A 26,179-nucleotide genomic window follows, 5' to 3' on the forward strand; every position below is an offset into this window, starting at 1 on the left:
GGTGGCCCCTTCCGGCCAGCGTCCTGCTCCCACATTGGCCAGCCAGATGCTCCCAGGCAGGACCTGAGTGCAGCAGCCATACTTGGGATGATCTCCTGCGACTTTGCAGTGGTGGGAGAGCCTGGCCACTGTGTCTCTCAGCTCTCTGTCCTTCTGCTCATTGCCTCTTGGGGCCTGCAGCCCCCAGCCGCCTGCTCCGGCTGGTTGTCTCGCTCTGCAGAACATTCATAGAGTCACAGCATACTGGTGGGAAGGGACCCTGAGGGTCATCCAGCCCACCCCCCCTGCAAGGCAGGAATCTTGACGAAGGCATCCATGGTGGATGCTCATCCAACCTCCGCTTGAAGCCCCCAAGGAAGGAGACAGTTCTTTCCCCCCACCTGCCCTCAGGGAGGGGTCCTGCTTGTGATCATGGGCAGCCGGCTGGGCATTGGGTGTGCTGTAAGCCACGCACAGGCGCACGCCCCCCCCCCCCGCCACTCTCCTCGCCCGGTGTTGCCAATACTAATGAGAGGCCCTTCCAGTCAGGTCTGGGTCTGGGCACAGCTCCAGGAACAGGAAGGAAATTGCCCAGGTGTCTGCCTGGGTGGCAGGTGGTCCAGAATCCTCAATTCTGCTGCAGCAAAATGGGTGGGGGGAGCAGGCAGGCAGGCAGGCAGGCTCCCTCCTCCTTCTCCTCCTCCTCCTCCTCCTCCTCCTGGGGTGCTCTGAGGAAGGCCAGTGATTCGCTCGCTCAGCAGTTGGAAACTTTGCTTGTTAGCAGTGCGGGAGAAAGTCTGGGCGGCTGTGCTGAGCTGGCAACTCCCTTCCTGCTGGGGAGAAGCGATGGCACAGTGGGGGGGGGGAGGCACTGCAGCTGGGCAGAAGGGGGCTCTTCTGGCCTGGCCCTTTTGCCAGGAGGCATTGGCCTGCCTGGGACGCCCCTCCTGCGCAACCCGGAGGCCTCTGCCCTTCATTCTCCCTCCTCTCTGCCAAGTCGGCTGCAGGAGGGGAGAGTGTTGTGCACAGGGCAGGGCTTGGGGGGCTCCCACCCGGCTAAAGGGCTCTCCTTTGGCTCTCTGGGAATTCCCACCTTACAGAGGGGGCTCCTGGCACCTTCTTTAGGCCTTCTTAGAGCTCTGCCATCCTGTTCTCATGGCCCCTGACAGTCCTCTGGGACAGGTTCCATTGCATGCTGAAGACACACCATTTACTCTGCCCTCGTGACACCTGGGGTTTAATTTCTTTATTGAATTTCCACCCCACCTTTTTCTGCAAGGAGCTCAGGAGGGCAGGTGCATGGTTCTCCCTCCTCCTCATTTAATCCCCACAACAACCCTGTGAGGTGGGTCAGGCTGAGAGGAGCATGACGGCCCCCTAAGATCCCCCAAGGAGTTTCCTGCCTGAGGAGGGATTCAAACCCTAGTCTCTCCCAGGTCCCAGTCCAGCACTGACCACTGGCTCTCTGTTGAAGATAGATTCCTAGATCCCACAGTAATTCATCTTAAACTGTTTTTAATACTGCATTTTTAAGTGGCTGCAACCTTCCTTTCCTTTGCTGTCAGTTTTTAAGCAGAGGTCAGATGGACATTTGTCAGAATCATGGAATCAGTTGTGATTCCTGCAAGGGGGGGGGGGCTGGTCTGGATGACCTTTCTGTCATTCTGTATCCTGGGACCTTCCGGTGGTGGGCAGGGAAGAAAACCAAGAGCCATTGATAATAATGGCAACCATGTAAAATGTTCACAGGCTTGCTACCTTTTGCTTTCTCCCTCCAGTTCCCAAAGGTGCCCCCCCCCCCGGCACAGCCACTTGGAGGTCAGCTGGGAAACTGAGTGGCGGGGGGGAGGGACGCAGCCGGGGAATGCTCTCTGTGGCAAAGAGAGGCTGTGGCCTCCTCCTGCCTCTGGGCTGGGAGATGGACCCCCTGGTCAGTTTGAGGGGGCACAGCAAAGGCTCTTGGAGGGTGTCCCCTCCCTGATGCTCCTCTTGGAGGCCGAGACAGGCGGTGGGACGGCTTCTCATCCTCCTCCTCCTCTTCCTGCTCCCCATGAAGGCCAGGCTGCTATTCTTAGCTGTGGCTTCTGCCTGGCTGGCGTTCCTGGCCTGTTTACGCTGAAGGGCCCCTTCTCTCCCCCCCCCTTCCCTCTCTCTCTCTCTTCAAACAGAGGCAGCAGCAGCACCAAAGACCAGAGCTTGTCGCTTTGTGTTTTGTGATCCTGCCTGAGACTGGAGGTGGCAGAGGGGGTTGTGGGAGCCTCCGGAAGGAAACTGGGCACGTTTGGGAGGGGCTTTGCGCACACCAGAAGAGCCTGCTGGGTCAGGCCGGGGGGCCCATCGAGTCACAGGGGCCGACCTGCGGGAACCCCCCAAGCAGGAGTGGAGCACATGGCAGCGCCCCCTCCTGCCACTGGGACTCAGAAGCCTTGCAGATTCCGACTGTGGAGGCAGAGCAGGGCATCCTGGCGAGTGGCCCTCAGTCGATCGCCCTCTCGTCCTCCACGAATGTCTGTTTCCCCAGACCTTGGGTGAGATGGGTGGGTGACAGGCTTGGGGAGTTATTTCAGAAGAAAAGTGAGTGGAAAGGAAAGGGTTAAGCCCTCCCCCTCAGCCCTGCTCTGATGCAACCCCCCCCCCCGCTGCTCCTTAATGGTCAGCCCCTTTAGTGGCCTGATCCAGCTGCTACAGAGCTCCCTTTAGGTTCCTGTGATTCCTAAGTGGAGCCTCCATGGATGGCATCAGTCTACCTTCGAAATGTGGAGAACAAGAGTGGAAGAGGGCTGCTGCTCTTTGGCCAGAGGGGAGCAGGGTGCCTGACTAGGAGGCCCCCCCACTCTGGTGGCCTCATCCAGCGGCAGACTCTCCTGGGCCACTTGATCTGAGCCTGGGCTAGCAAGGCTGCTTCCTATGACTCCCCTTCTGCTCTGCATGGCGTTAAGGCCGGTTTATAGGACAAGTCAGGGATTACGGCATTGCATTGCAGGGGGCTGGACTGGATGCCCTTTGAGGGTCCCTTGCAGCTCTACACTTCTCTTATGTCTTACTTTTGCACTGTTTTTCTTAGCCCTGGTTGTAGTGTGGAATACAGCTGGAACAGGTTTCCACCCATTCCTCTCCTCTCTTCTCTCTGCAGGTCCGTTGCCCTGGGAGGCTATGGGCTGGCGCTGTGCCTGCCGGCCCCACAAGCGGAAGCAGCAGCCGTGAGCAGGATGGGCTCCCTTCTCCCCCCTCCCTTCTCCCGGCCCAGAGAGAGGCCCTCAGAGGCCGGGGACGGACCCTAGAGAGGGGGGAGGGGGGGAGAGCAGGCCATGGGGTTCCTGCCGGCTGGGGGGCAAAGGCCAGGCCTCCTCCAGCCATGAGGCACCGGCTGCCCCCTTGGGAGTCGCTGAGGCTGAGCCCCAGGCAGCAGCACCCACGGGAGAGATGCTTTGCGCCCCGGTGGAGGGGGCAGCCGAATCAACGCTTTCTGGGGAACGGCTTGCAGTCATGCGGGGCAGGAGGCTGTGACGCCCCCCTGGAGGGGCAAAGGGGCTGCCATGGCCAGCCAGGAGGCAGCCCCGGAGGCCGGGCAAGAGAAGGCGGTCGCCGGGGTCCGCTCCGTGCTGCTCAAGCGCGACTCGCCGGGTGCTGAGGACCGCCTGCAGCGCCGCCGCCGCCACCGCGCCCAGCAGGTGCGCTTCAAGGACCTGGAAGAGGGCGAAGAGGAGCCCCCGGGCAGCCACCGCCCACGTGCCTCTGCTGCAAACTGCGCCAGGCGGAGCTGGCCCCAATCCGGGCCCCGCCTGCTGCTCGCCCTCCCGGATCCCCACGGGGCGACTGGCATCAGCACCGCCAGCCAGACGTCACCCAGCCTGCAGCGGGCCCCCCGCAGCAAGAGCTCCTGCGACCTCGCCCAGGAAGGGGCGCCCTGTGCAGTGGGCCGCAGCCAGGATCCGCCCCTGGGGGGCACCGCCAGCCTTCCTGCCCTTGGTTGCTCCCTCGCCTTACCCCACGCCCAGCAGTGCCCCAGACTTCCTGCCACCCTGTGCCCCGGGCTGCCAGCTCCCCAGGGGTCATGCCCCCCGTACCCGGGGCGGGGGGCCCCGTGCCTCTCGGCCAGCTGCTCTTCCCAGCGCAAGCACTGTGCCCCCTCCTCCACGCAGCCCCATGGCACACCAAGCAGCTGCAGCAGCTCTGGCGCCCCCTGGCTGTGCCCACCCCCCTCTGAGCAGGCCTCAAGAGCCCCTCCCTGTGCCCCCCAGAGGGGCATCCCTGCCCCCTGCCCCCTTGCTCAGGGCCCCCCCACCGAAGACCCCACCTCTGCCTTCCTGCTTCCCACAGCAGGGCCCCCTAAGTCAGGAAAACCAGCAGCACCTGCGGCCTCCCCAGAGAGCCTCAGCACCACTCAGGCCCACCCCCCAGCCCCCACGCCTTCCCAGAAGCCTCCGGGCCCCCTTCTGCCCTCCTCCGGTCCCAGCTGCCCCCCTGAGACCTGCCTCTCCGCCGGACCCGGGGAGACGTTTCCCTGCGGGCAGGACCACCTTCTGCAGCTGGTGTCTGTGGCTGCCGCGCAGAGGGAGCCCCCGCCAGCATCTCAGGACCTCCCCAGGCGGGGGGGTGACATCCACTCCCAGCTGCAGTCCCTCGAGGGGGTGCTGGAGACCAGCCAACGAACCATCAAGGTGCTACTCGACGTCATTCAGGATCTGGAGAAGAAGGAGGCGCAGCGAGATGGGTGAGGCGGGTCTGGGGGGGGGGTCTGGGTTGCCCAAGGAGCCCCCACTGGTCAGGCCTAGAGCCGCCGTGACCCTTTGGAGCCAGGGATGTTGAATAGATGCCAGGAGAGGCTATATTTATTAGATATTCTTCTTCCTCACACTTGTGAGTTCTGCAGAGTGATATCCCTTTTGCTGCTTAGATGGGCTAGTTTTAGCCTTTCCGTTTAAGTAATCTAGGATGTTTTAAGGCAGATTGGATTCTCCTGATATTTCCCCCTTTTTAAACAATAATCACACAAACAGTCTTGTAAGAGATAAAAATAACATCTACTCAGAGTTTCTGAGGCAGAATAACAGCAGCTTAAAATGGTAATTCAGTTACAGAGACAAAATTTGTCGAGCCTCTAGGGACCCTGAGGGTCATCTAGTCCAACCCCCTGCAGTGGAGGAATATGCAGCTATCCCACATGGGAATCAAACCTGTGACCTTTGTTTTCAGCACCAGGCTCCAACCAAATGAGCCAATTTGAGAGGCAGACTTCAGTTTAGCTTAAAATGGTGTCTGAACATTAGAGCTCAGACTTCGCAGGTGTTCTCCCATTTCTGGCTTGGGGATGAAGAGACAAAAACGAGAGCATGTGCCCAGGCAGGCAAGAGAAGAGATCTATGGCTGTGCCCTCTGCCCGCCTGGGCACCGTGGGACTGTCTCTCACAGAGTTCTCTCCAGCAAACACACAGGGAAATGCTGGGAGCTTCAGCTGTCCAGCAAAACATGACTTTTTGGTTTGACTGCGCTTTAAATGATGGAGCGTTTTTATGGTGGCAGCAGCGGGTTCTTCAGGCCACAAGCCAGCCTTGGCATCGCCTGGCACTGTACCTGCTCACTTTGGAAGCTGAAGCAGAGCCACTGTGGGGCCAGCCCCCTTGCCTTGGGGCGGCCTCTGCGCTGTGAGGCCTGAGGGAGTCCTTGCCTGGCTGCCTGCCTGGCACTTCCCTCCCTGAGACCTCCCGGGGGTCTCCTGGCCCCCCAAGCCAGCCCTGATGCTTCCCCTCCCCCTGGTCCCTGCTGCTTGACCAGATGCCCTCTGGGCATTGCTGCTTGTGCCCCCCGGCACCAAAGGGGGCCCCTGCAACCAGGCAGGGAGGCGGCTTCTGGGCCTTCTGCTCATGGGCTCCTTCTGCTCCGTTTCAGGCGGCAGTCCTACCGGACAGGGCAGGACACCACCAACTGCGGGACGTGCCGGGACTGCGCCTGCATCATCTACAGGTAGGAGGGGCCTGGGTGTGGGGGTGGGGTTTGGGGGTGCCCCCTGGCTTCCCCCACCTCGTCTGCTCTCAGCTGCCGGCCACAGATCCACTGGCAGCCCAGACATCGGCTCCTGACCTCCACATTTCACATCAACATAAAATGTACGCCTCTTCAGTATGATTGAGGTGATGATCCTGCGTTTTCTGCTGAGGAGGGCAAAGGGGACTCTGGAGAGAGAGGAAGGCTGTATCGTTGGCCTGGGGTGAAGAGGACCCCCTCCCTAAAGGGCCAGCATCTCCCCACCTCCATCAACCCACTTTTAGGCTAAGCCCACCCAGCTCCTTCGTCCTTTGGCTGCTTTCCAGTCTGGGGGTCCTGCTGGGTCTCAGGCAGCCACTCTTCTTCCTTGCCCAGCAGATTTTCCTCTCGCCTTCTCCCCCCCCCCCAGACCACCCACTTCTCCAGCAGAGCCCCTTCCCTGCTTTGGCCTCTGGCTGAAGAGCTGGAGGTGGCCAGGCGTCAGAGGGCCAGTTGCAGGAGGAGGAAGGGCTGCTCTTGAGCCCGGATCCTGCTTGTGGGTTTCCCACGGCATCTGGCTGGTCACTGGGAGAGCAGGAGGCTGGACTAAGGGAGCCCTGGGCCTGATCCTGGGGCTCCCTGGCACTGCAGGGGCAGTGGATTTTGATGGGGGCACAATGGGGCAGAAGCAGACTCTGCAGGGCCTGTGGGGAGCTTGGACCATATCCCAGAAACGACTGCAAGGCTGGGGCAGCCCCACAGGGCCCCGACCCACGGAGCTGACAGCCGCAAAGGGCTACCAGCCCCATTGGCTGTCTTCTGCCTCTGAACACCAGATACAGGGGCAGACGATGAGGCTGCCCCCAAGTCCGGCTTAGAGACACTCTGGGCCCTTGCCTAGATGGCCACCTGTCTTGCATGCTCTAGCCGAGATTCCTGCATTGCAGGGGGTTGACCTAGATGACCCCTGAGGTCCACTCCAACTCCCAATTCTATGATTCAGTGTTCTTGACACTGACATTTCATACATTCATAGAGTTGGGTGGCACAAGAAGAGTCTGGCTGCTGGACCACCTAGTCCATCATCGTGCTCTCGCAATGGCCAGCCGGATGCTGGTGGGCTGGGTTCAGCAGGGTGCCCTGGGGGCTGCCAGAGGTCTTGGGTGCTGGAGAAGTCCCAAGGGAGCTGGCAAGGGCTCCCATGCCTGCCTGCCCGCCTGCCCCAAACAAGTTCTTGAGGGAAGCGGAGGCAAGCGTTTCTGGCAGATGTGATATGAAGGATGCCTGCAAAGAATGACAGGCCGCCACAGCCTGTCTCCTCCTGCCGGAGATTCTCAGGAGGACAGAGTCCCTGCAGTGGCAGGCCCCCCCCCCCCCAGCATGGCACGAGAACGGAGGCTGCGTCTTTGGCCCTGCCCCTCCCTCACTTTAGTCCTGGGACTCTGAGTCAGCCAATGACTCCCACTGCCTTGAAGCTTGGGAGGGATGCCAGGATGCCCCCCCCCCCAGCCCTGGGCACCAATCTATCTATGGTGCCCCTTGCTTCAGTGGGTGTTAAGGAGGGTAGGTAACCATGTTGGTCTGACGCAGTCAAAATAAATTTAAAAAATTAAAGAATTGTCCAGTTGCACCTTAGAGACCAACTCAGTTTGTTCTGGGTCTAAGTCTTCTACTACCTGAAGAAGTGTGCATGCACACAGAAGCTTCTATCCAGAATAAACCGAGTTGGTCTCTAAGGTGCTACTGGACCATTTGTTAAGGAGGGGTTAGAGGAGGGCTGTGAGCCAGGATGGTGAAAGGGCCTCCATGCCCAGGGAGAGGCGGGTGTCTCTGCCAGTTCCTTGCCGGGGGCAGAGGGGGGCTGAGCTCTGGCTTCCATAGAATCAGAGTCCTAGAGGGCTCTTGCTCCCAGCCCTGGCTGTTTGGCACAAGGAAGACATCTTCCACAGAAGTCTAGAATCCTAGACTTGCAGAGTTGGAAGGGACCCCTGAGGGTCTTCTAGACCAGCCCCCCGCAAGCATCCCTGGCAGACGGCCTCCCAATCTCTGCTTAAAAACCTCCAAGGAAGGAGAAACCGGCAGCCTCTGCTCCTTGGAGCCTTTTCTCTGGGTCCCCCCCCCCCGTTTCCATTGACCTTCGGAGGCTGTTTCGGGGGTGGGGGGGGGTCTGGCTGGCTGGCTGTGCAGAGCCTCCCTGGCAGGACTGGGCCTTCTTCCTCTCCCTGCCTGCCTGCCTGCCCGCCGGCTCCTTCTGGCCTCCTGCCTGTGTGCTTCACACAAGGCCTCAGTGCTAATTGGGATTGACGGGTCTGTCTCTGCCGCTGCGGCGACGGGTGAGACATGCCAGGGTCGGCGGAGGCAGGCGGGCTCCCATTGGCAGCCTCCCCAGGCTCCTGCCAGCTGACCTGCCTCCTCTGCACCAGCTCCCACGGCCCCCCAGGAGGGATGGGGGCAGCCCAGCCAGACCCCCATCTCTGCCCCCAATCACTAGCGTTGGCTGAGTGGGGTTCCTTGGGAGACGCCTCCCTCTGACTTGCTCCCCGCCTCCCCACAGCGTGGAACATGATTTCCGGAAGCAGGAGGGGCGTTTGCAGCAGGTGCTGAGCACCATTGAGCCTGAGATGAGCCACAGCCCCCCGGGGGCCACGCGAGCTGCCACGCCGAGCCACCAGGAGCCGTCGCCAGCGCTGAATCTGCCCGTGGTGAAAGCGGAGCCCAAGAAGTCCCGGCGAAAGTGTTTCTGGTTCCTGTGATGGTGCCGTGCCCAGAAGGGTCCGGGGGTCTCCCTCCCCAAGGAGAGGAAAAGGAGCCATGGGGTGAGGGGGCTGCCTCCCCCCATCAGTCCACACCAGTCAACCTGCCACAGAGCCGCAGCGTGGAGGGATTGCACCAGCCTTTTTATTGTTCAAATCTGTCCAGTTTAACTTGCAGAGCCCCCCACCCCCGATGAAAGGATGGGAGGAGAGAAGGGAAGACACACACACTGTATTGAGGAGGTCGCAATAAACTCCTGTGAGGCGCCTGTTTTCAAACTGCTTCTCCTTCAGAGTCTTTCTTCGGGGGGGGGGGAGGCTGCTTTATCCCAGAATCAGGACAAGCCCCTCCCCACCCCTGGCAGCAATGTAACTTCCTAGTCTGTGGCTTAGGAAGGGGGGTGCAGGGGGTGCGGTCCGCCCCGGGTGTCATCACTGAGGGGGGTGACAAAAAATAACTCCCGCACCCACCACACGCCCTTTCCTACGCCACTGCAGAAGCCCAGATAGCTGGGTGAGGTGGGGGGCACTGGGCGCCACGCCGGGGGGCCTGCAGCCTGCCTGAGCCACGCGTCTCTCCTGAGGGCGAGGCGGCGGGCGGACTGCCTGCAAGCTCCACGCTGCTTTTTCAAGGGCTTGCGTCTGCCCACCGCCTCAGCCAGCCTACAGCTGAGAGGATGCTGTGGAGACGGTTCGCGCAGCGCGCCCTGTCTTAGCTCGCCCTTCCCCGCGGGCGGCCTGCTCTGCCCCCGGCTGCAGGGCGTGCGCACCACCCCAGGCACCCGAGTGGCTAGCTATGCTGCTGTTCCAAGTCCCCTGGCAGAGGAGGGGGGCACTGCAGGACCCGGATTGGGGCACCAGTAAAGTTCAACCAATGATCTTTATTATAAGATACTGACTATTGGGGAAGTGACCCCCACATTTGGGTTTATTGTTTCAAGCTCTGAAATATTTTGGCCACAACTGATGCAAAGTGTGTAAAATCAAAGACCTACATGGGAATTTAACCAGCAGTTTTTAAAATTGTAGCTGGAGTGGGGAGATTCCTCCCCTTCTGTCTCATCTGCTAGAAAAAAATGGGGTGTCGTCACCCAGTGAAGTTGATAGGCCAGAGGATCAAGTCCTTCTGTGGGCCAGAGGCAAGTGCCTGGGTGAGGAGAGACTTTCTGGTGGCCCCGAGGAACTAAAGGGGAGGGGGCAACCCCTTGCCCTCATCTGCCATGGCCAGACTTGATCGGGGAGGGTCCCTTTCTGCACCCGCAAGGCCCTCAGGGTGAGCACGAACCTCCAACTTCTTCCTTGCCCAACAGAGTGAGGCTGCTGGAGCTCTTGGCATGGCCTGGGCATGGCATGGCCCACGTGGGCTCCTGACCTCTGGCTTGGCATCCCCCATGGGCATCTCAAGGGCCTGAGCCTTTCCCAGGCAGTGGCTGCAGCAGCAGCAGCAAAGGGAGCTTGCGTCCTGCCTGCCCCTTTGCCCCCCATGGAGGGATCCAGTGAGGAAGAGACTGAGCTGCTTGGCAGGGAAGCTGTCAGCCCCCACGGTCCCAGAGGGGGGGCTATGGAAGGTGCTGGGGGCGCCCAGTAATCAGAGCACAGGAAGAGCCGGCTGGATGAGGCCAGTGGCCAGCCAATGGGAAGAAGTCCACAAGCAGGACCAAAGCCCAAACTCTGATTCCTTGTGATTCCCAGCAACTGGTATTGAGAGACCTCTGCCTCTGATTCTGGAAGCAGGATATGGCCACTGTAGCTAGTGACCATTCCTAGCCTTCTTTTCCACAACCTCGTTTAAAGCCATTCAAGTGGGCTTTTCCCTCTTGTGGCAGTGAGTTCCACAGGTCTATCGAGGGGCTGTGTGAAGTCCATTCTCCTGCCTGTTCCAAATCTCTGGCTATGATTTCAGCTTCCAAGGATGCATGTCCAGATAAGCAGCTCTAGTTGCAAGACCAAGGAAGGGAGGAGCTGCCAGTCAGAGTGGGCTATGCTGGGCTCACCGAGGCAAGTGGAACCTTCCTTCGGTTTTGCCTTGTGCAACAAGGTCAGGATTAGGGAGGCGCCAGGAGAAGGCCAAATGCTGGTCTGCAGCACTCTCTGCTGGTGGCGAGGAGAAGTGCGGGCTCTCTATGGAGTGTCAAAAGTTAAAGGATAAATATAGAACATCATGGAAGGGGAAGGGGAAGTCAGTGAATAAATTCAGTGCTTTTTTTCTATAAAAAAAATGTTGAGGGGTACTCTCATTTTGACTCCAGAAAATCACAATTTTATAGTTCAAATCGTACCCCTGCATCCCCCCAGAAAACAAACACTGGATAAATTAGATGTTAAAGTATGTAAACTTTTGAAAACTAAATAGACAAAAATAAGAGCAGTGTGGGGTCCAGCCAGGGACTGGAGAAAAGAGAGGTGCCCCCAGCCAGGCTGAGAGCAGCAGCTCCCCCCAGCGACATCGGGTGCTCCCCCCAGAGACGGAGGAGGCCTCAATCCAAGGCAGCCCACGCTTCTACCGGTACACAGGAGCCAACTCCTAAGGTCTGAGGTCCCTTTGGCTCCACCAATAACATATTTGAGGGCGCTTCTTACCCCATGGCATTGCCAGGACATGGTGCCCCTCACTCCACACCCAAAGCGCAACTACTCTCCCCCATACATTAAAAATAAATGCCTGGTAGACTTTTTTAGGATTTTGAAAAACAGGATTTATTTCGAATGAAGCAACGGCATGTTCCAGTAGATCAGCTGCCATGCTTTGCTGCAGATTGTCTTTCCAAAGCTCCTTGGATTGGCATGGGGGGGGTAGCGCAACCTCCAGATGTGGCCTTCCAGATGTGTCCAGGCTCTAACTCCCAGCTGCTAGCAGGGCCCACAGGAGAGGAGGGGGAGGAAGGGAGCTGCTGCCGCTGCCACTGGAGTCCAGCAACCCAATCCCCTCTGCCCCACTGCAGCAGGGAAAGTGGAGAGGGGGCTTTGGGGCTAAGTCCATGACACTCTTTATGAAGGCTGGGCCCCACAGCGGAGGCAAGGAAGGTTGTGTACACGGAAGTGGGTGGGTGAGGGTATCAGGTTTGATGCCGGGCTCTGCACCGCTTCTCAGGTGGTCTTGGGCAAGATGAGGCCGCGCAGCAGTTTGGTGGGGAGCTGGGGCGGGGTGTCCCAGCAGGCCCCTCGCGGCTTCTCACAGGCTGCTTGATGGAGAGGCAGCCAGACGCTTCCCAATGCAAATGCTGGAGAGAGGAGAGGAAGAGGGCAGTGAGTGAGGGGCTTGGTCAGGAGAGGCCAGGCCAGCAGCCCCCTCTCTTGCTACGCTCCTCCAGGCAAGTGGGAGAGGCAAGGGAAGGCTCTGAGCAGCAGAAGAACATGAGAAGAGGCTGCTGGATCAGGCCAGAGGAGACCCATCTAATCCAGCATCCGCTTCTGCAGCAGCCAGCCAGGTGCTCAGAGACGTCACCGCAGGTCTCTAGACGTTTTGGAGGGGAGGGGTAGGAGACAGGCACTATAGGGGGCTGGCTGCACTGGGCAGAATTAAGGGTGTTTCCGTAAAGGGAGAGAAAAATCAACCCTGTGAGAGAGGCGCTAACTGTGCCTGGTTCGTTGCCCCCCCCCACTCACCCAAGGCCAAAGGCCAAGACGTGGCTGAGCAGCAGAGAGGGGATGACCAGAAGCAGCAGCTGGGGGTCCCGCAACCCCCTCCTCCTGTGTAGAACCGGGCTGAGCAGGGGGGCACACGCAGGGGGCAGGCAGGCCAGCTCCCTGCAGAGAGACAGACAGACAGAGTCCAAAGTGGGGCGAGAGTCTTGGGGGGGCTGCCTGAAGCCAGGACCCCCGGGGAAAGCCAGTGAAGAGCCATCCTTACTTTTGGTGCTCAGGGGGGCTGGGCCACGACCAGGGCAGGGTCCCCAGCTGGACAGACCCTTCAGCGTCTTCCCTCTGCAAAGAGAAAGTGCAGCATCCCATAATTTTTTTTAAGGATGAAGGGGGGCATATCACCTGGGCAACCATCTGGGCATGTCTTGTGGGTGGGTGTGAACACACCTGTCTATGGAACTTGCGGTGCTTCATGGGTCAGTCACCACAATGACCCCTGAGATGAAACCTTTCAAGACCCCAGTTTGGTTGGCGCCTTCTCAGTCTGAGGCTACAAGCCCACAAGCCCATGGCCCAGGTGGCTCCTTTGCACACCTCAGCGTTGACACTCACCTGCCCTGGGCTCTGGTCCTCCACACCAGGCGCCTTCAGTGCAAGGAAGGAGCTGGAAACACAAGAAATGGAATCTGCTGGTGAGAAATTGCTCTCGCTGTCTGTGTGTTCATGCACAAGAGAGATTTCGCTGCCATGCTGTTTGTGAGCATGCTCAGAAGCTGCTGTGAAGCCCTTTAGAGGCTGATGCCCTCACTGGACCTAAATCTCTACCAGGCAAGACTTGTCCACAGCCCGTGAGGATGCTCAGGTGAGTCCTTCAGAAGGCAGGAGCCTCCTGGGCAGGTGAAGAGGCTGGCCAATGGAGCCCTGCCTCAGACAGGAGAAGGGAGCCGAGTTATCCCCCACAGAAGCAGTCCAGGTCATCCTTGCAGGGGCTTTTGTGTGTCCTGACTGTGGCAGTCCCTGGAAGACGTCTGGCGGCCACTCCCAGGCCGGTCTTTCTGGGGGAGCAGCTATAGAAACCAGAGCCCACACAGCAAAGGCTCCTTGTGACTAAAAGCCAGGAAGAACTTTCTGAGCTGTCTGGCAGTGGAACAGACTCTCTAGGGCGGCGGTGGAGTCTCCTTCCTTGGAGATTTTAATGCAGAGGTTGGATGGCGTCTGTCATGTTGTTGAGTTCCTGCATTTCAGGGGGTTTGACTAGATGGGCCTTGGAGGTCCCTTCTAACTCTACAACTCTGTGATTCCATGATTCTTCCAGCTCTGGCACATTTATAGTGTCAGGATGTGGGGTTCACATCCTCAGGTTCGTGTGGCAAGGTGGAGCCCAAAGAAAATCAGCCAGACGCTCCAATTTCTCAGTGAGAAGTTCAGAAATACAAATCTCAAAGAGGAGAGGCGATTTGGTTCAAACTTTGACGTTTCAGAGCATCCCAAAAGGGAAGGGAACAGAACCGCGAGTACTGAGTACTGTGCGATAATTACCTAGCATTAAAAGGAGCTGACCGGAATTTGCTTAGGAGCGCAGTTATGCCAACTCCAGTAAAAGCCTAAGGAGCCCCACATGCAGCCCCATAGCCTGGGGGGGGGGAAGTCGAGTCAGGCTCACGGGAGGACTTGGAAGGAAGAGCTGGCCTCCCCCTGGGTACGCAGTGGGCCGCCCCCTGGGTACGCAGCCCTGAGCAGGGGTTAAGGAAGGGGCGAAGAGCCAGGGATGCCCAGTAGCGCCTTCTGACTCTGAGGGACTGATCTGCCGTCCCCTCACCCGAGACCCGGCAGTCCAAGCTTGGTCTCCCGCCGCCCCCCGGTGTCGTCGCTTCCCGGCCCTTCGGAGCTAGCAGCCGCCGCCCGCTTGTCCACCACAGAGCCTCCCTTTCGCCTGCTGCGCTCACAGCCAGTTGCAAGGAGTTCCGCCGACCCCGCTGCCCACGAAAGAGTCACCTGCCCACGACCACCTACCCCTCGGCCCGCGGCGGCTCCACCTCCAGCTGCGCTTCCAGCAGGATCCGTTCCATGTCGCGGTGGGGCGCACAGGCCGGCGTAGGGGGCTCCTCCAGGTCAAGTGGGGGCACCTCCACCCAGGAGCCTAGGAAGCGGGCAGGCAGGCAGGAAGTCGCAGTTAGAGGGACCGAACTGGATCCCCCCACCGCCTGGGGGACGCTGCTGCAGCTGCTGGGGGGGGGGAGTCCCAGAACCCCTACCCCAATCTGGCCCCTCAAGGGACCCGGCGCGGGAGCGCGCTTCTCCTCCCTCCCCCACTCACTCTGCAGGGCGTCTTCCCGGGGCGCCTCCATCGCTCCGCTGCCTGGGCTCCCTCCCGGTGCCAGGCAGGTGCCCGTCCCATTAGCCAGCCGGCCAGCTGGAGGCCACGTGACGCCCAGCCGGCTCCCTTCTGTAAACAGAAGCGCCGGGCACCCTCGCGCCTTAAAAGGGCGACGCCAGCCTGCTCCGGGGAGGGGTGGGGACCCCAGCCGGCAAGGGACAGGGGAAGGGGCGCCGCTCCGTATGCCAATATCGGACGGGCTGCTGCTGCCCCAGGAAGACGGAGCCGGCTCATTTCCAGCTGCTCCGGAAGGGAGAACCCGTCCCGAACCATTGGATCCAAAGGCTAAGGAACGAAATTCTGTCTTTCGACAGGAAGAGCAGCGGAGTCTCTCCCTCGTAGGAGGGATGCTTTGGCAGGGGTTGGACTAGATGACCCCTGGGTGCTTCCATCTCTGCAATTCTAGGGCTCTGGGGGGAAGGCTTCCTGAACATCACACCGTCGAGTCAGAATCAGAATTCAAAATGACCGGAACAGATTGGAGAACTGCGCACAAGCTAAGAAAATGAATTTCATTAGGGACAAAGGTGAACAAAGAGAGGGCGGGCAGCGCCGGATTTAAGTATAAGCTAAAGAAGCTCTAGCTTAGGGTCCCGCTCTCTTGGGCCCCCCAAAGTTACCATGCAGCATATACTGCATTCAACACAAAAAACAGCGGCAATTTGCTGTTGACAACGGACAGCTGGGCACATAAAGGGAAGGAGCGGAGGGTCTCATCCAACCGCAATCCGGCCCCGAGGCGGGGGACGCCGGGCTTACTAGCAGGCAGGTGAAAAGGATCTCGGGGTCTGGCCGGACCACAAGCTTCACGCGAGTCCACGGTGTGATGCAGCAGCAAAAAGGGCGAATGCTATTCCAGGCTGCATCAAGAGAAGTCCTAGTCCGGCTGTTTCTTTCGGCCTCGCGCTGCTGCCCGCCGGTATTTCAACGAGCCACGGAAGGAGGGAGCCAACTCCGGGCCGCCTCCTGTCGCCCCTTTAAGAGTAGCCGGCTACGTGCTCCATGAATGAATGCGCGCCCGGGAGGGGCGCAGCCAGACATGCCGAGCTGCACGCATCTCCCGCCCGGGAGGAGGAGGCTGACCTGGGCCGACCCCGCGAGCCGAGCAGAAGGGAGCAGCTGCCCGCCCCCCGCCCAGCATCCTCCGGAGCGCGCCGCGCGCCCCCGTCTCCCGGGCAGCCTTCCTCGCCCCTCTCCTCCTCGCAGCATCATCTGCTCACGACTGAACAATTTAGGCTGCCCCACTGATTCAGAGACCTGGAAGGGGACCCCCCCACAAGGGACATCTAGTCTAGCGCCCCCCCCCCTTGCAGGAAGCGCTCATCGAAAGGATGCCCAGAATACAGGCAGCAAAGATGCAGTTCCTCCTGCCACACTCGCAGCCACTGGTTTCTGGCAGGTGTGGGGAGCAGCCCCCTTGCCTCCTCAGGGTCGCCTAAGACCCCCCCCCCCCAGGAACTGCCACCTCCCCAGGTGGTCAGGAAGGTTCCCTTTGTCCAAAGCACAGGCAGCCAATCGGACAGAGGGACAGCCACCCACTTTCAACTCCTATGTGATTTTCAAGGCTCAGGTTGCGTGTAATGGGTCCCCCTCTCAAGGAAAACAGCATGCAGTGGCTGGGCTTTCTTTTCTGAGGGGAGCAGAAGGGCTGGCCCCACAACCCTCCTCAAGGATCCAAAGGCGTCCCCTTTGGGGCACCTGCTCTGCATTCTGGCTGTGCCTGAATTTTGCGGCAAGACTGCCGCCCCAAGGAGACCAAAGGAAAGCAGCAGCCATCCTGCTAAGCGAAGAGCAGCTATAAAAGGCCGCCAGGCATGGGAAGGGAGCCCATGAGTCATCTAGTCCACCCCTCACAATGCAAGAATCACCCCCAACACTACTATCACCCCCAACCCCACTATCCAGCAGCCCCTTCACTGTAAAGCGCGCAAAGCTAAAGCAGACTCTCACCACACAGAAACAGAAATTAGAGACACAAGATGGTGAGGACACAAAAACCAGCCACTCAAAAGCACTTGGGACGGAGCTTCGTGTGGCTCAGGCTGGGTCAGGACAGGAGGACCTGGCTGGATGCAGGAGACAGCTCAGCCCGCCAGCTGAGTGACTCAGGGGCCCACCCCCTCCGGAGCCAGGGCACAGAGGGGAGAGCCAGAGGGAAGGCAGCCTGCCCCCCCCGGCCCGTCCTAGCAGCAGCTGCGGTGGCGGAACAAGGACCCGTTGTGTCTCCCTTAGCGGGGCTTCTGCTGCCTCTCAAGCAGAGTCAACAGCAGCGAAGGAAGGCGCGTCCGAGAGGATGAGAATTAGAGTAACGTTTATTTTGATAGTGAAAGCTTGCCCCCTCCCACCCACCCTCTGAGGCAGGCCGTCGGTGGCCCTGGCTGTGTGGCAGGGCGATGTGGAGTCCGGGCCTTGCAGCGGGCAGGGTGGGGGCTGGGAGCCTCCCTCTTGCCCTGCGGAAACGTCAGGCGGGATGGGCACACACCACTCAAGGGCAGCCACGGACACACTGCCAACCCCACATGGGTCCAGCGGGGCGGCAGTGTCTGCAGCAACCCTCCAGAAAGATCCAGAGTTGATCAAGCCAGCAGTCCTCAAGAAAACACCAGCTGGTCAGTGGCTCCCCTCCTTTGGCGCCATCCCATGCTTCTCCATGAATCTCCTGCGAAGGCAAGAGGAGCCTCATCAGCACATGGCGGCACAGAGCTGCTCAGCCAGAGCAAGCGTGGATGGGCTGGGGGGGGGTGTCAGAGAGAGACTGCTGGGGGGGGGGCACCCCTTGCTCCCTCTGCAACAGGGAAAGGGTCCCGGCCTCACCTCCTGGCGTAGTCGTACAGCAGCCGCTTCCGCTCCTGGAGGGACATGTGCCTTGCCTCTGGGGACCGGGCAAAGAGCTTCATGGGGGCCTGCAGAGAGAGGGAGGAGGAAGGGGGGCAGGAGCTCAGCCTTGAGAAGCCCCAGCACCTCTTCAGCCCCCCCACATGGCCCCCAGTGCCTGTTCCCTCCCTCCTCCTTGGGGTGGGAGGTGGTGAATACCGGGGTCAGGGGAGCAGAGGCGAGGTAGTGAGCGCCAGAGATGGACGGGGCAGCCGAGGAATCCTCTGCCTCCGCCTCGCTGGGGATGAAGGGAACCCGCCCCTCCAGGAGATTGGCAATGGTCGCATCCACACAGTTCGTCCGAGCTGGAAGAGAGAGACAAGGAGACCAGATCACTGACCACAGGCTGGGTGATCCTCTCTCAGGAGCGCTTCAGTTGGAATGCCTGCACTGCAGGGGGCTGCACTAGGGCTGCAATTCTGTGTTTCTACTGCCCTCCCCAACCCTCCTGGGTATGAGAATCCGCCCTCAAGCTCTTACCCAAATGCTCCCCCCCCACCCGGGAGCCTCTCCCCCCCCCACACACCACGCACCTAGATCCTTGCGGATGACTGCCAGGGGCACGTGGGGCAGGACTTCTTTGACACGCTGAGCCATGCCACTCCAGCGGACATCCTCTGCAGAGGCGACACTGGGGAAAGCTCGGTCGTGGGACCCCGAAGGCTGGCTTGGAGCTGAAAGGAAGGAAGGCAAGGGGAAAGGGGGCGGCTGAGGCACAGAGGCCTGGGGGGGGGGACACAGCCCCCATGGTGGCCTGGATCCTCCCTGCCTCCCTGCCAGCCACTGCTAAGCAGAGTGGGCAAGACCCTCGCCACCCACCAGGAGAGAGCTGGGAGCAGGCAGAGCCCAGGCAGGAGTCACCCAGGGCTTGGAGCTCTGCCAGCAAGCAGACCTATGGAGGCAGGGGAGACGAACTGCTTCCGCCCCACTCACCTGGGGGGCTGTAGGGGGCTGAGGGGCTGTGGCGCAATCGCTTCAGGTGCTCGGCTTTGTCAGCAGCAGTGAGTCGAGTCGACACCACACCCAGCTCCAGGGCCAGGAGCTGCAGGGAGGAGAGAGGCAGGCCAGGGCTCAGCTGGGAAGCTCCCCAGTCCAGGCTCTGACACAGCCTGAGCGGACAGAGGCAGCGTCTCAGCACGGGCATCACGCCCCCCACCCCACCGCTGAGGAACATGCCAGACCACGGCCGTGCCAGTCAGTCTTTCATGCCACCCCCCCAAGCCCTCTGCTCCTACCTCCTGAACCCGCAGCGCAAACTCCTCGCGGGTTTCTTCAACTCGTCTGCCGATGGGTGGAAGCCACCTGGGGAGGAAGGAAGGGAAGAGGGGAGGACAAGCCCCAGGCTACCCAGGTGACCTGCCTCCCCCTTCCCCAAAACAGGGACCAAACTTCCCCCCTTTGGCAAAGGCAGAGAGAGGGGCTCAAGAGGAGAGGCTGCCTTCCCTTCCGCTCTGAGAGCCTCTCTCCTCTCCTTCCGTCCAGGCCCCCCCTCCTCCCCCATGCAAGGAAGTAGCAGAGACTGTTAGTACCTTACTTGATAAACAGTGAAGGGCACAAAGAACGTCCAGAGCAGCTCCGTCACCCAGGAGGCGTCAGCCACACTCTTGGGGGGGGGGGAGAAAGAAAAGAGTAAAAAGCCAAGAGGGGTGGGGGCTGCTGCAAGTGCAAGCCCTGGCCCTTGGGATGGGGGAGGAAGCACCCATCACAAACACCCATTGCTGGGGGGATGTTCCTTTGGGTTCTGCTTTACAGCAGCAAATAGACAGCCCCCCCCCCACTCACCACAGCGACAAAAGGCCTCTGGACTTGCAGAGCCACTGGCTGGACGCTGTCCAAGATGGAGAAGGGCCATGAGCTGGAGAGGGAAGGGTGCAGTCAGTGGGGCAACGCTCAGCAGGAGACTCCCCCCACCCCGCTGTTTGCGGGCTTCCCCGAGGCACTTGGGCAGCCAAAATCAGAACCAGATTGCAGGCTGGATGGCCCTTGGCCTGATCCCGGGGGATCTTCTCTGGTGCCTGGCGCCAGGCCAGAGGCTCTGCCCACCTGAAGCGCAGGAGACCCACGCGGCCGTTGGTGGTCGTCTCCTCGGGGAAGAGCAGCAGGGGCGGGTTGCCCCCCTGGGAGGAGTAGGCCTTCAGGGACTCCAGCAGCTCGGCTCGGCTCTCTGCACCCCCCACCTCCAGGAAGCCCCGGGACCAGCAGATGAAGCCGGAGGTGCCGTTCAGCACGGGCTGTTGGGAAGAGAATCCGTCAGGGCCTGCCTGGCTCTCCACTGGTGGGGATTGGGACCTGCAGCCCTGGGGAAGCCAGCCCCCAGGGACCACAAGGGGGCAGCCATCAGGGCTAGAGGCAGGGGGCAGCCATCAGGGCTAGAGCCCGCTCCTCTGCTGTGAATTTGTCTCATCCACTTTTAAAGCCATCCAAGTTGGTGGCCAGCACAAACTCTTGTGGGAGCTAAATCCATTGTTTAAATTATGTGCTGCATGAAACTGTATCCATTATTATTTATTATTATTTCTTAACATTTCATTCTGCCCTATATCTGTAGCAGTTCACAACATAAAGTTCCAGCAGAACATCCCTAGAGAGAGCATTTCACAAATGGGGAGCCACCACAGAAAAGGCCTGTTCTTGTGTACATGAATACACGTACAATCACACACACGCACAAATGGCAATGATTATTACGATAAGGTGAACTCCCAAAGGTGCACATTCAAGGCTGAGAGTTGGAAAAATCAGGATGAATAAAATAAAGTTATTCTTCATGCAGTGCATAGTTAAACTATGGAACTCCCTCCTGCAGGAGCCAGTGCTGGCTACCAGCCTAGATGGTTTTTAAAGAGAAGGAGAGAACTGCACTGCTACCACAATGGCTTGGCTCTGCTTTCACAGTCTGATGCAATAGCACTTCTGGATGGCAGGAACCAGAGGAGGGGCGAGGGCTCTGGTGCCGAAATCCTGCTGGGGCATCTGGTGGGTGCCCGGGAGAACGGGGGGGGGGGGGCTGATCCAGCGGGTGCTTCTTACCTTGCCAAAGGCTGCGCTAACAAGACCTGCATCTCTCTGAAGCAAGGGGAGAAAGTGCGTGAGGCCCGGAGGCGGCTGAGCAGGCCGGACCTCTGCACCTTCCTCGGGCAGAAGCGTGCCTTTGCTGTGCCTCCGGCCCCTGGCGCTGCCCCCCGGCCCGGCCGCCCCTCCTCCCCCCCGCCCGCTCACCGCGTTGCAGGAGGTGAGCAGGTTGAGGACGTTGTGGTCGAAGTGGGTGACGTGGTTGGCGATGAAGACGCGCGCGCGGAGGCTGCGCTGGCGGGGGTCGCCCTGGCGCACGAGCACGCCCAGCACCGAGCACATCACGCGCACGATGAAGCGGCGCGGGGCGCTGTCCGGGAGCGCGCAGCTGACCAGGAAGACGTGCAGCCCGAGGAAGAGGCGCAGCAGCAGCAGCGCCAGCCCCACCGGCGCGTAGAGCAGCAGCGAGAGCAGGACGCGCGGGCCCTCGCCGGGGAGCCTGCGGGGGGGGGAGACGGAGGAGGAGGAGGGCGGTGAGCGGCGAGGAGGGAGGGAGGGAGGCCCGGCCCCCCCCCGCCCCGCCCCGGAGGGCCCCCTCCCTCACCGGTGCGCGTCGAAGAGCCGGTCGGGCGCCACGGGGGCGGCGGCGGAAGAGGCGTCCATGCTGCCCGCGGTCCGGAGGCGCCGCTCAGCGGGACGCGGCCGAGGCCTGACGGGCCGCCGCTGCCATCTTGGTCGCGCCCGCTCCGGGGGGAAGTGCGTCACCGCGCCCGACGCCGACGCCCCGCCCCTTCCGCCGCCGCCCGCCCGGACTACGTTTCCCGGCGTGCCCCGCGAGGCGGCCCCAGCAGCATGGCGGCGGCGGCGGCGGTGTCTCGGGTGGCGCGGCGCGGGGCGGCTGCGGGGCTGCGGAGCGGGGTCGGGGGCGCCTGGGCGGCGGCGGGGCCGGGCGGCGGCGGCGGGCAGAGGCGGCCTCCTCCTCCTCCTGGGGGGTGGCGCTGGGGGGCGGCGGGGGCGGTGCTGGGGGGCTGGTGGCTGCTGCGGGGCCGGGGCGAGGGCGAGGGCGGCGGGGCGCGGCGGGCCTCCCTCTGGCCGGGCCTCCCTCGGCTGCTGGCCGCCGTGCCCTCGCCGCCGCCCTCGCCCTCGCCCTCGCCGCCCCCGCCGGGCTCCCCGCGCGCCACCTACAACTTCATCGCCGACGTGGTGGAGCGGACGGCGCCGGCGCTGGTCTACATCGAGATCCTGGGCAGGTACGGGGCGCCCGGGCAGCCGGCGGGAGGGGGGGGTCGCCTTTCCCCCGGCAGAGACTCTAGCCCAGGCCGATGACGGCTCCAATGGGCACCGCTCCAGGCATCGGGGCGAGGAAGCAAGAGTTGAGAAGCGGGGGAAAGGGGTAGAATTAAAGGGGATGATGATGATGATTTCTTATGTATACCCCGCCCATCTGGCTGAGTTTCCCCAGCCACTCTGGGCGGCTCCCAATCGAGTGTTAAAAACAATACAGCATTAAATACTAAAAGCTTCCCTAAACAGGGCTGCCTTTAGATGTCTTTTAAAGATAGGATAGCTGCTTATTTCCTTCACATCTGAAGGGAGGTCATTCCACAGGGAGGGCGCCACCACAGAGAAGGCCCTCTGTCTACTCACAATGAGGGAACCGCCAGAAGGCCCTCGGAGCTGGACCTCAGCGTCCAGGCAGAACAATGGGGGTGGAGACACTCCTTCAGGTCTACTGGACCACGGCCGTTTAGGGCTTTCAAGGTCAGCACCAACACTTTGAACGTGCTGAGAGCCAATGCAGATCTCTCAGGACCAGCGTGATGTGGCCACTGCCAGATGCAAGAAGGAGGAGAGGAGGAAGATCCCAACTGTAGAAACACCACCTCACCAGCTTTTCCATTCAAAGCAGTGCATTTCCAAAAGTAGAGGGACAGCCAGCAGGCAGCCAGTCCGGCTTCTCTAGGGAAGGAGTTCCAAGGGGTCTGGCAGCAGCCACCACCCAGAAGGCCCTGTCCTGTTTACATTTTCCCATGGGGGCACCTGGCCACTGTGAGAACCGATCCTGGCCCTGCTGGAGTCCTTGACCTGTGCCTGGCTGTGTGTCCCCCTTGCCTGGTCCCCATGTCCCTCATTCCCTCCGGCTTCCCACAGGCACCCATTTTCCGGCCGGGAGGTGCCCATCTCCAACGGCTCTGGCTTCGTGGTGTCTGCGGATGGGCTGATAGTCACCAACGCCCATGTGGTGGCCAACCGGAAGCGGGTGCGGGTGCGCCTGGCCAGCGGGGAGCTCTATGACGCCGTAGTGAGGCAGGTGGACCAGGTGGCCGACATCGCCACCATCAAGATCAATGCCAAGGTGAGTGCACTGGGGCAGCGGGTGATTTGCAGCAGTGCCCCTTGGCTCTGTGAGCTGGGCAGGGAGGGGCAGCGGTGGCATCATCCTAGACCCTGTTGGAAAGTTGAGATTGGTGGGCCAGAAGCCAAGAGCAGCTCCTGGTTGGGTGGGGGCATGCCGGGCAACCAGCCTCAAGCGGCCATCTAAGCTGCCCAACACCAACTCCTCCCCCCTCCCAAGCTGGGCTGACGCCAGTCTCCTGATGATTTCCTGACCCCCAGAAGTGGGGCCAGGCTTCTGCCCCTCACCTGTGAATGAGGAGTCCAGATGAGGCCGGAAGGAGAGCTCAGCTTGGGGGGGGGGGCTCTCCCATGCTGTGTCCTGGTACTGACACCTGTCTCTTTCCTCCTCCTCCCCCCCCCAGCGCCCACTGCCCACGCTGCCCCTGGGCCGCTCCTCTGATGTACGCCAGGGGGAGTTTGTGGTGGCCATGGGCAGCCCCTTTGCCCTGCAGAACACCATCACCTCAGGCATCGTCAGCTCTGCCCAGCGAGGGGGCCGGGAGCTGGGCTTGGCAGCTTCGGACATGGAGTACATCCAGACGGACGCAGCCATTGACGTAAGGCCTGCTGGGCATGAGAGCCGGGAGGGGGGCAACGTGTGTGTGGGGGGGGGGGGCTTTTTGTTGGCCTGTCCCCTGAGTGGCGCAGGTGCTGCCTCTGCCATGCGGGAGGGGCCTGGGTGGTTCCTGGGCCTCCCTCCTGGCCCTTGTGGTGAGGGGGGGGGCACCCAAAGGGACCAGGGCAGCTCTGGGTCACTCCAAGTGACTTCCTCTCCGGTTTTCTGCTCTGCAGTTTGGAAACTCCGGGGGACCCCTCCTCAACTTGGTAAGACCCCCGTCCCCTGCATATTTCCTGGGAATGGGGGCTTCTGCTTGCACAGGGTGGGGGTCTTTGCTCGTTGACTGGTCGGAGCCACAGGGGGCTTGGCTCCTAAGAGCCTGCTGCTGCTGGATCAGGCCGGGGGGGGGGGGTTGGTCCCACATCCTGTTCTCACAGTGGCTGACCAGACGCCACCAAGGGATACCTGCAAGCAGGATCGGGGCCCAGGAGCAACTCTGATCTCCTGCAGTTTCCAGCAACTGGCATTCAGAAGCAGGGCTGTCTCGGGGGGGGGGGGGCAGAGCCCGGCCAGCCTCCTCCTCCACGCAGTCTCATTCTCCTTTGAAGCCATTTAGGCTGGCGGCCACCCCGTCTCCTGTGGGAGGGAGTTCCAGTGTTTAACTATGCATTGCGTAAAAAGGGACTTCCTTCTATCAGTCCCGAATCGCCCAGGGTTCATCTTTGCTGGATGGCTAGGAGTGTTAGGAGGGTGGGAGCAAAGCTTTTCTCCCCACCCCCCCGAAAGCCAACCTGAAGTGGCTGCCCTGGGGCTCCTCTCCCTGCCTCCTAGGACGGCGAGGTGATTGGGGTGAACACCATGAAGGTGACCCCCGGGATCTCCTTCGCCATCCCCTCCGACCGACTGAGAGCCTTCCTGGAGCAGGAGGAGAAGCGCAAGGGTGAGGATCTGCCCCCCTTCCATGGGTGCTGAGCCTGCCAGGGGAGAGAGGTGGGATTGGCCACTGTATGGTGGGGCTGCCTGAGCCCCCACAACCCAGGGATGTTCCTCCTGGCAGCCTTGAGTCTCTCTTAGGCTGGGTGGGCTTCCAGCATGGAGGGGGCCCCAGGGTCAATGACAGCCTCTCCTCCCCCCCCTCCAGACTCCTGGTTTGGCAGCACAGACGGCAAGAGGCGCTACATTGGGGTGATGATGCTGACCTTGACGCCCAGGTAGGTGCTCAGCGCCAGATCCTTCCAGGCCCAAGGGGGGCGGCAGTGCAGGTCTCCCCGGCTTGGGCTGGTTGCTTCCAGAGTGGGCCCTGGTTCTCCCTAAGCTGCTGGGGCAGAGGGTCTTCTCTGCTGGCCCCAGGAAAGCAGCGCCCCACATCTTTGGGTGTCTGCATAGAGCCTTCCCTCCCCGCCAGCCTGCTGGAATCCTAACCTTGTGGCCCCCTCTCCCTCCCCAGTATCCTGTCTGAGTTGAAGATAAGGGATCCTGCCTTCCCCGATGTCTCCTACGGGGTCCTCATCCACAAGGTCATCATTGGCTCTCCGGCACATCAGTAAGTGTGACGCCCACCTGCCTTGATGGGGGTTGGACTAGATGACCCCTGAGGTCCCTCCCCACCCTAGAATTCTAGGCTTTGGGTTCCCAGTTCCCCCTGGCGGGAGGGCAGAGCAAGGAGTCTGGCCTGTCTCTCTGCCTTCACCCCCGTACTCTGCTCTCACCGCAGGGCGGGGCTCAAGGCGGGGGACGTGGTCATGGAGATCAACGGCCAGGCGTCCCGGCGGGCAGAGGACATCTACGAGGCGGTGCGGAGCCAGAAGACGCTCACGCTGCGGGTCCGGCGGGGCTACGAGGCACTGCTGATGAACATTGTCCCTGAAGTCACAGAGTAGGGGCGGGTGGGGGTCTGGGCAGGAAGACGGACTTTGCCTTGAGCGTGGAGAGGACTGATCCTGCCCTCTGCCCCCACAGAAGGAGGGGGGCCCAGCGGGTGTCGGGTGGCAGTTCGGTGGGTCTTGCTCCTCTGTGGTTGTGTGATGTCAGCTGGGGGCTCTCCCTGACTTGGCAGGAAAGGCCCTTTGGGGGGCAGCACTTTCCTTTTTCCCTTTCCCCCTTGGCTATTGACCTGTCCAGGCCCACATTTTGTGGAGGGTCATCCTCCTTTGTCGCGGTGCTGCGCAAATGGGCATCGAAGGCCAGGCCAGCGGCGGGCTCTGGTTAGCCCCTTGCCCAGCTGTTTTAAAAGGGGCCAAGAGGGCAAGCCATGGGGCAAGTGGCCATCCCTCTGGGGGGATCTGGCAGCAAGGTGGTCCCTTTGGCTATTCCCCCCCCCAACTCAGAATCATGTGGTACAAGCCCAGCGGGGCCCAATCCGCAGCCCCTTCTGCTCCCAGCGGGTGCTGCAGTGAATCAGGAATCCTTAAGGAGGGTCTCTTGCCACTGCAAGGCGGCAGCGGGGGGCCTGAGGGGTCCGTCTGCAGTGGGTGCCATAAAGGGTGGGGTAAATTAATGGAGGCCGGGAGGGCTTGTGGTTGCGCCATCCACAGGGTTCTTAAGGACTAGAAAGTTGTTTTTAAACCCTTCAGAGCTAGCCGCTGCTCAGCGCGACCTGTCTTGCTCCAGTACCAGACAGGGACGGGCTTTGTGGCTTGGTCCTTTCTGCTCCAATAAAGGGTTCTGCCAAGGGGGCAGCAG

At 61.0% G+C, this 26,179-nt stretch overlaps 4 protein-coding genes across 5 annotated transcripts; 2 read left to right on the forward strand and 2 right to left on the reverse strand.

Moving 5' to 3' along the window:
- The first annotated feature begins 2,894 nt into the window (after positions 1 to 2,894).
- On the forward strand, positions 2,895 to 8,975 carry LOC308594837 (uncharacterized protein). Of its 2 annotated transcripts, XM_081208274.1 has the most exons (4): positions 2,895 to 4,693; positions 5,869 to 5,943; positions 8,498 to 8,733; positions 8,792 to 8,975. In XM_081208274.1, the coding sequence occupies exons 1-3, from the start codon at positions 3,516 to 3,518 to the stop codon at positions 8,694 to 8,696; spliced, it is 1,452 nt and encodes a 483-aa protein (XP_081064400.1). In that variant the 5' UTR covers positions 2,895 to 3,515; the 3' UTR covers positions 8,697 to 8,733; positions 8,792 to 8,975. The 2 variants fall into 2 exon arrangements, with proteins under 2 accessions (XP_081064400.1, XP_081064399.1); XM_081208273.1 differs by having other exon boundaries at positions 2,896 to 4,693; positions 8,498 to 8,975.
- Positions 8,976 to 11,393: 2,418 nt separating this feature from the next.
- LOC308594352 (BCL2/adenovirus E1B 19 kDa protein-interacting protein 3-like) lies at positions 11,394 to 14,897 on the reverse strand. The gene is made up of 6 exons (XM_081207476.1): positions 14,596 to 14,897; positions 14,292 to 14,418; positions 12,891 to 12,942; positions 12,547 to 12,620; positions 12,303 to 12,443; positions 11,394 to 11,917 (listed from the first exon to the last, which is right to left on the reverse strand). Exons 1-6 carry the CDS (start codon positions 14,624 to 14,626, stop codon positions 11,869 to 11,871), a joined length of 474 nt encoding a protein of 157 aa, XP_081063602.1. The 5' UTR covers positions 14,627 to 14,897; the 3' UTR covers positions 11,394 to 11,868.
- Positions 14,898 to 16,949: 2,052 nt separating this feature from the next.
- AUP1 (AUP1 lipid droplet regulating VLDL assembly factor) lies at positions 16,950 to 21,219 on the reverse strand. Its single transcript, XM_081207191.1, has 11 exons — positions 21,146 to 21,219; positions 20,749 to 21,040; positions 19,573 to 19,760; positions 19,312 to 19,384; positions 19,059 to 19,132; positions 18,765 to 18,831; positions 18,463 to 18,571; positions 18,063 to 18,203; positions 17,689 to 17,834; positions 17,470 to 17,558; positions 16,950 to 17,314 (listed from the first exon to the last, which is right to left on the reverse strand). The coding sequence occupies exons 1-11, from the start codon at positions 21,202 to 21,204 to the stop codon at positions 17,266 to 17,268; spliced, it is 1,287 nt and encodes a 428-aa protein (XP_081063317.1). The 5' UTR covers positions 21,205 to 21,219; the 3' UTR covers positions 16,950 to 17,265.
- On the forward strand, positions 21,203 to 25,386 carry HTRA2 (HtrA serine peptidase 2; the record flags this gene model as incomplete). The annotated part of the gene is made up of 9 exons (XM_081207539.1): positions 21,203 to 21,367; positions 21,598 to 21,791; positions 22,693 to 22,897; positions 23,301 to 23,495; positions 23,731 to 23,763; positions 24,329 to 24,437; positions 24,639 to 24,708; positions 24,945 to 25,040; positions 25,212 to 25,386. The coding sequence occupies 9 exons, from the start codon at positions 21,203 to 21,205 to the stop codon at positions 25,375 to 25,377; spliced, it is 1,233 nt and encodes a 410-aa protein (XP_081063665.1). The 3' UTR covers positions 25,378 to 25,386.
- Positions 25,387 to 26,179: the final 793 nt, after the last annotated feature.

Source organism: Podarcis bocagei (assembly GCF_964188305.1).
Source record: "Podarcis bocagei genome assembly, chromosome: 9".
In the NCBI taxonomy this organism is placed as follows: Eukaryota; Metazoa; Chordata; class Lepidosauria; order Squamata; family Lacertidae; genus Podarcis; species Podarcis bocagei.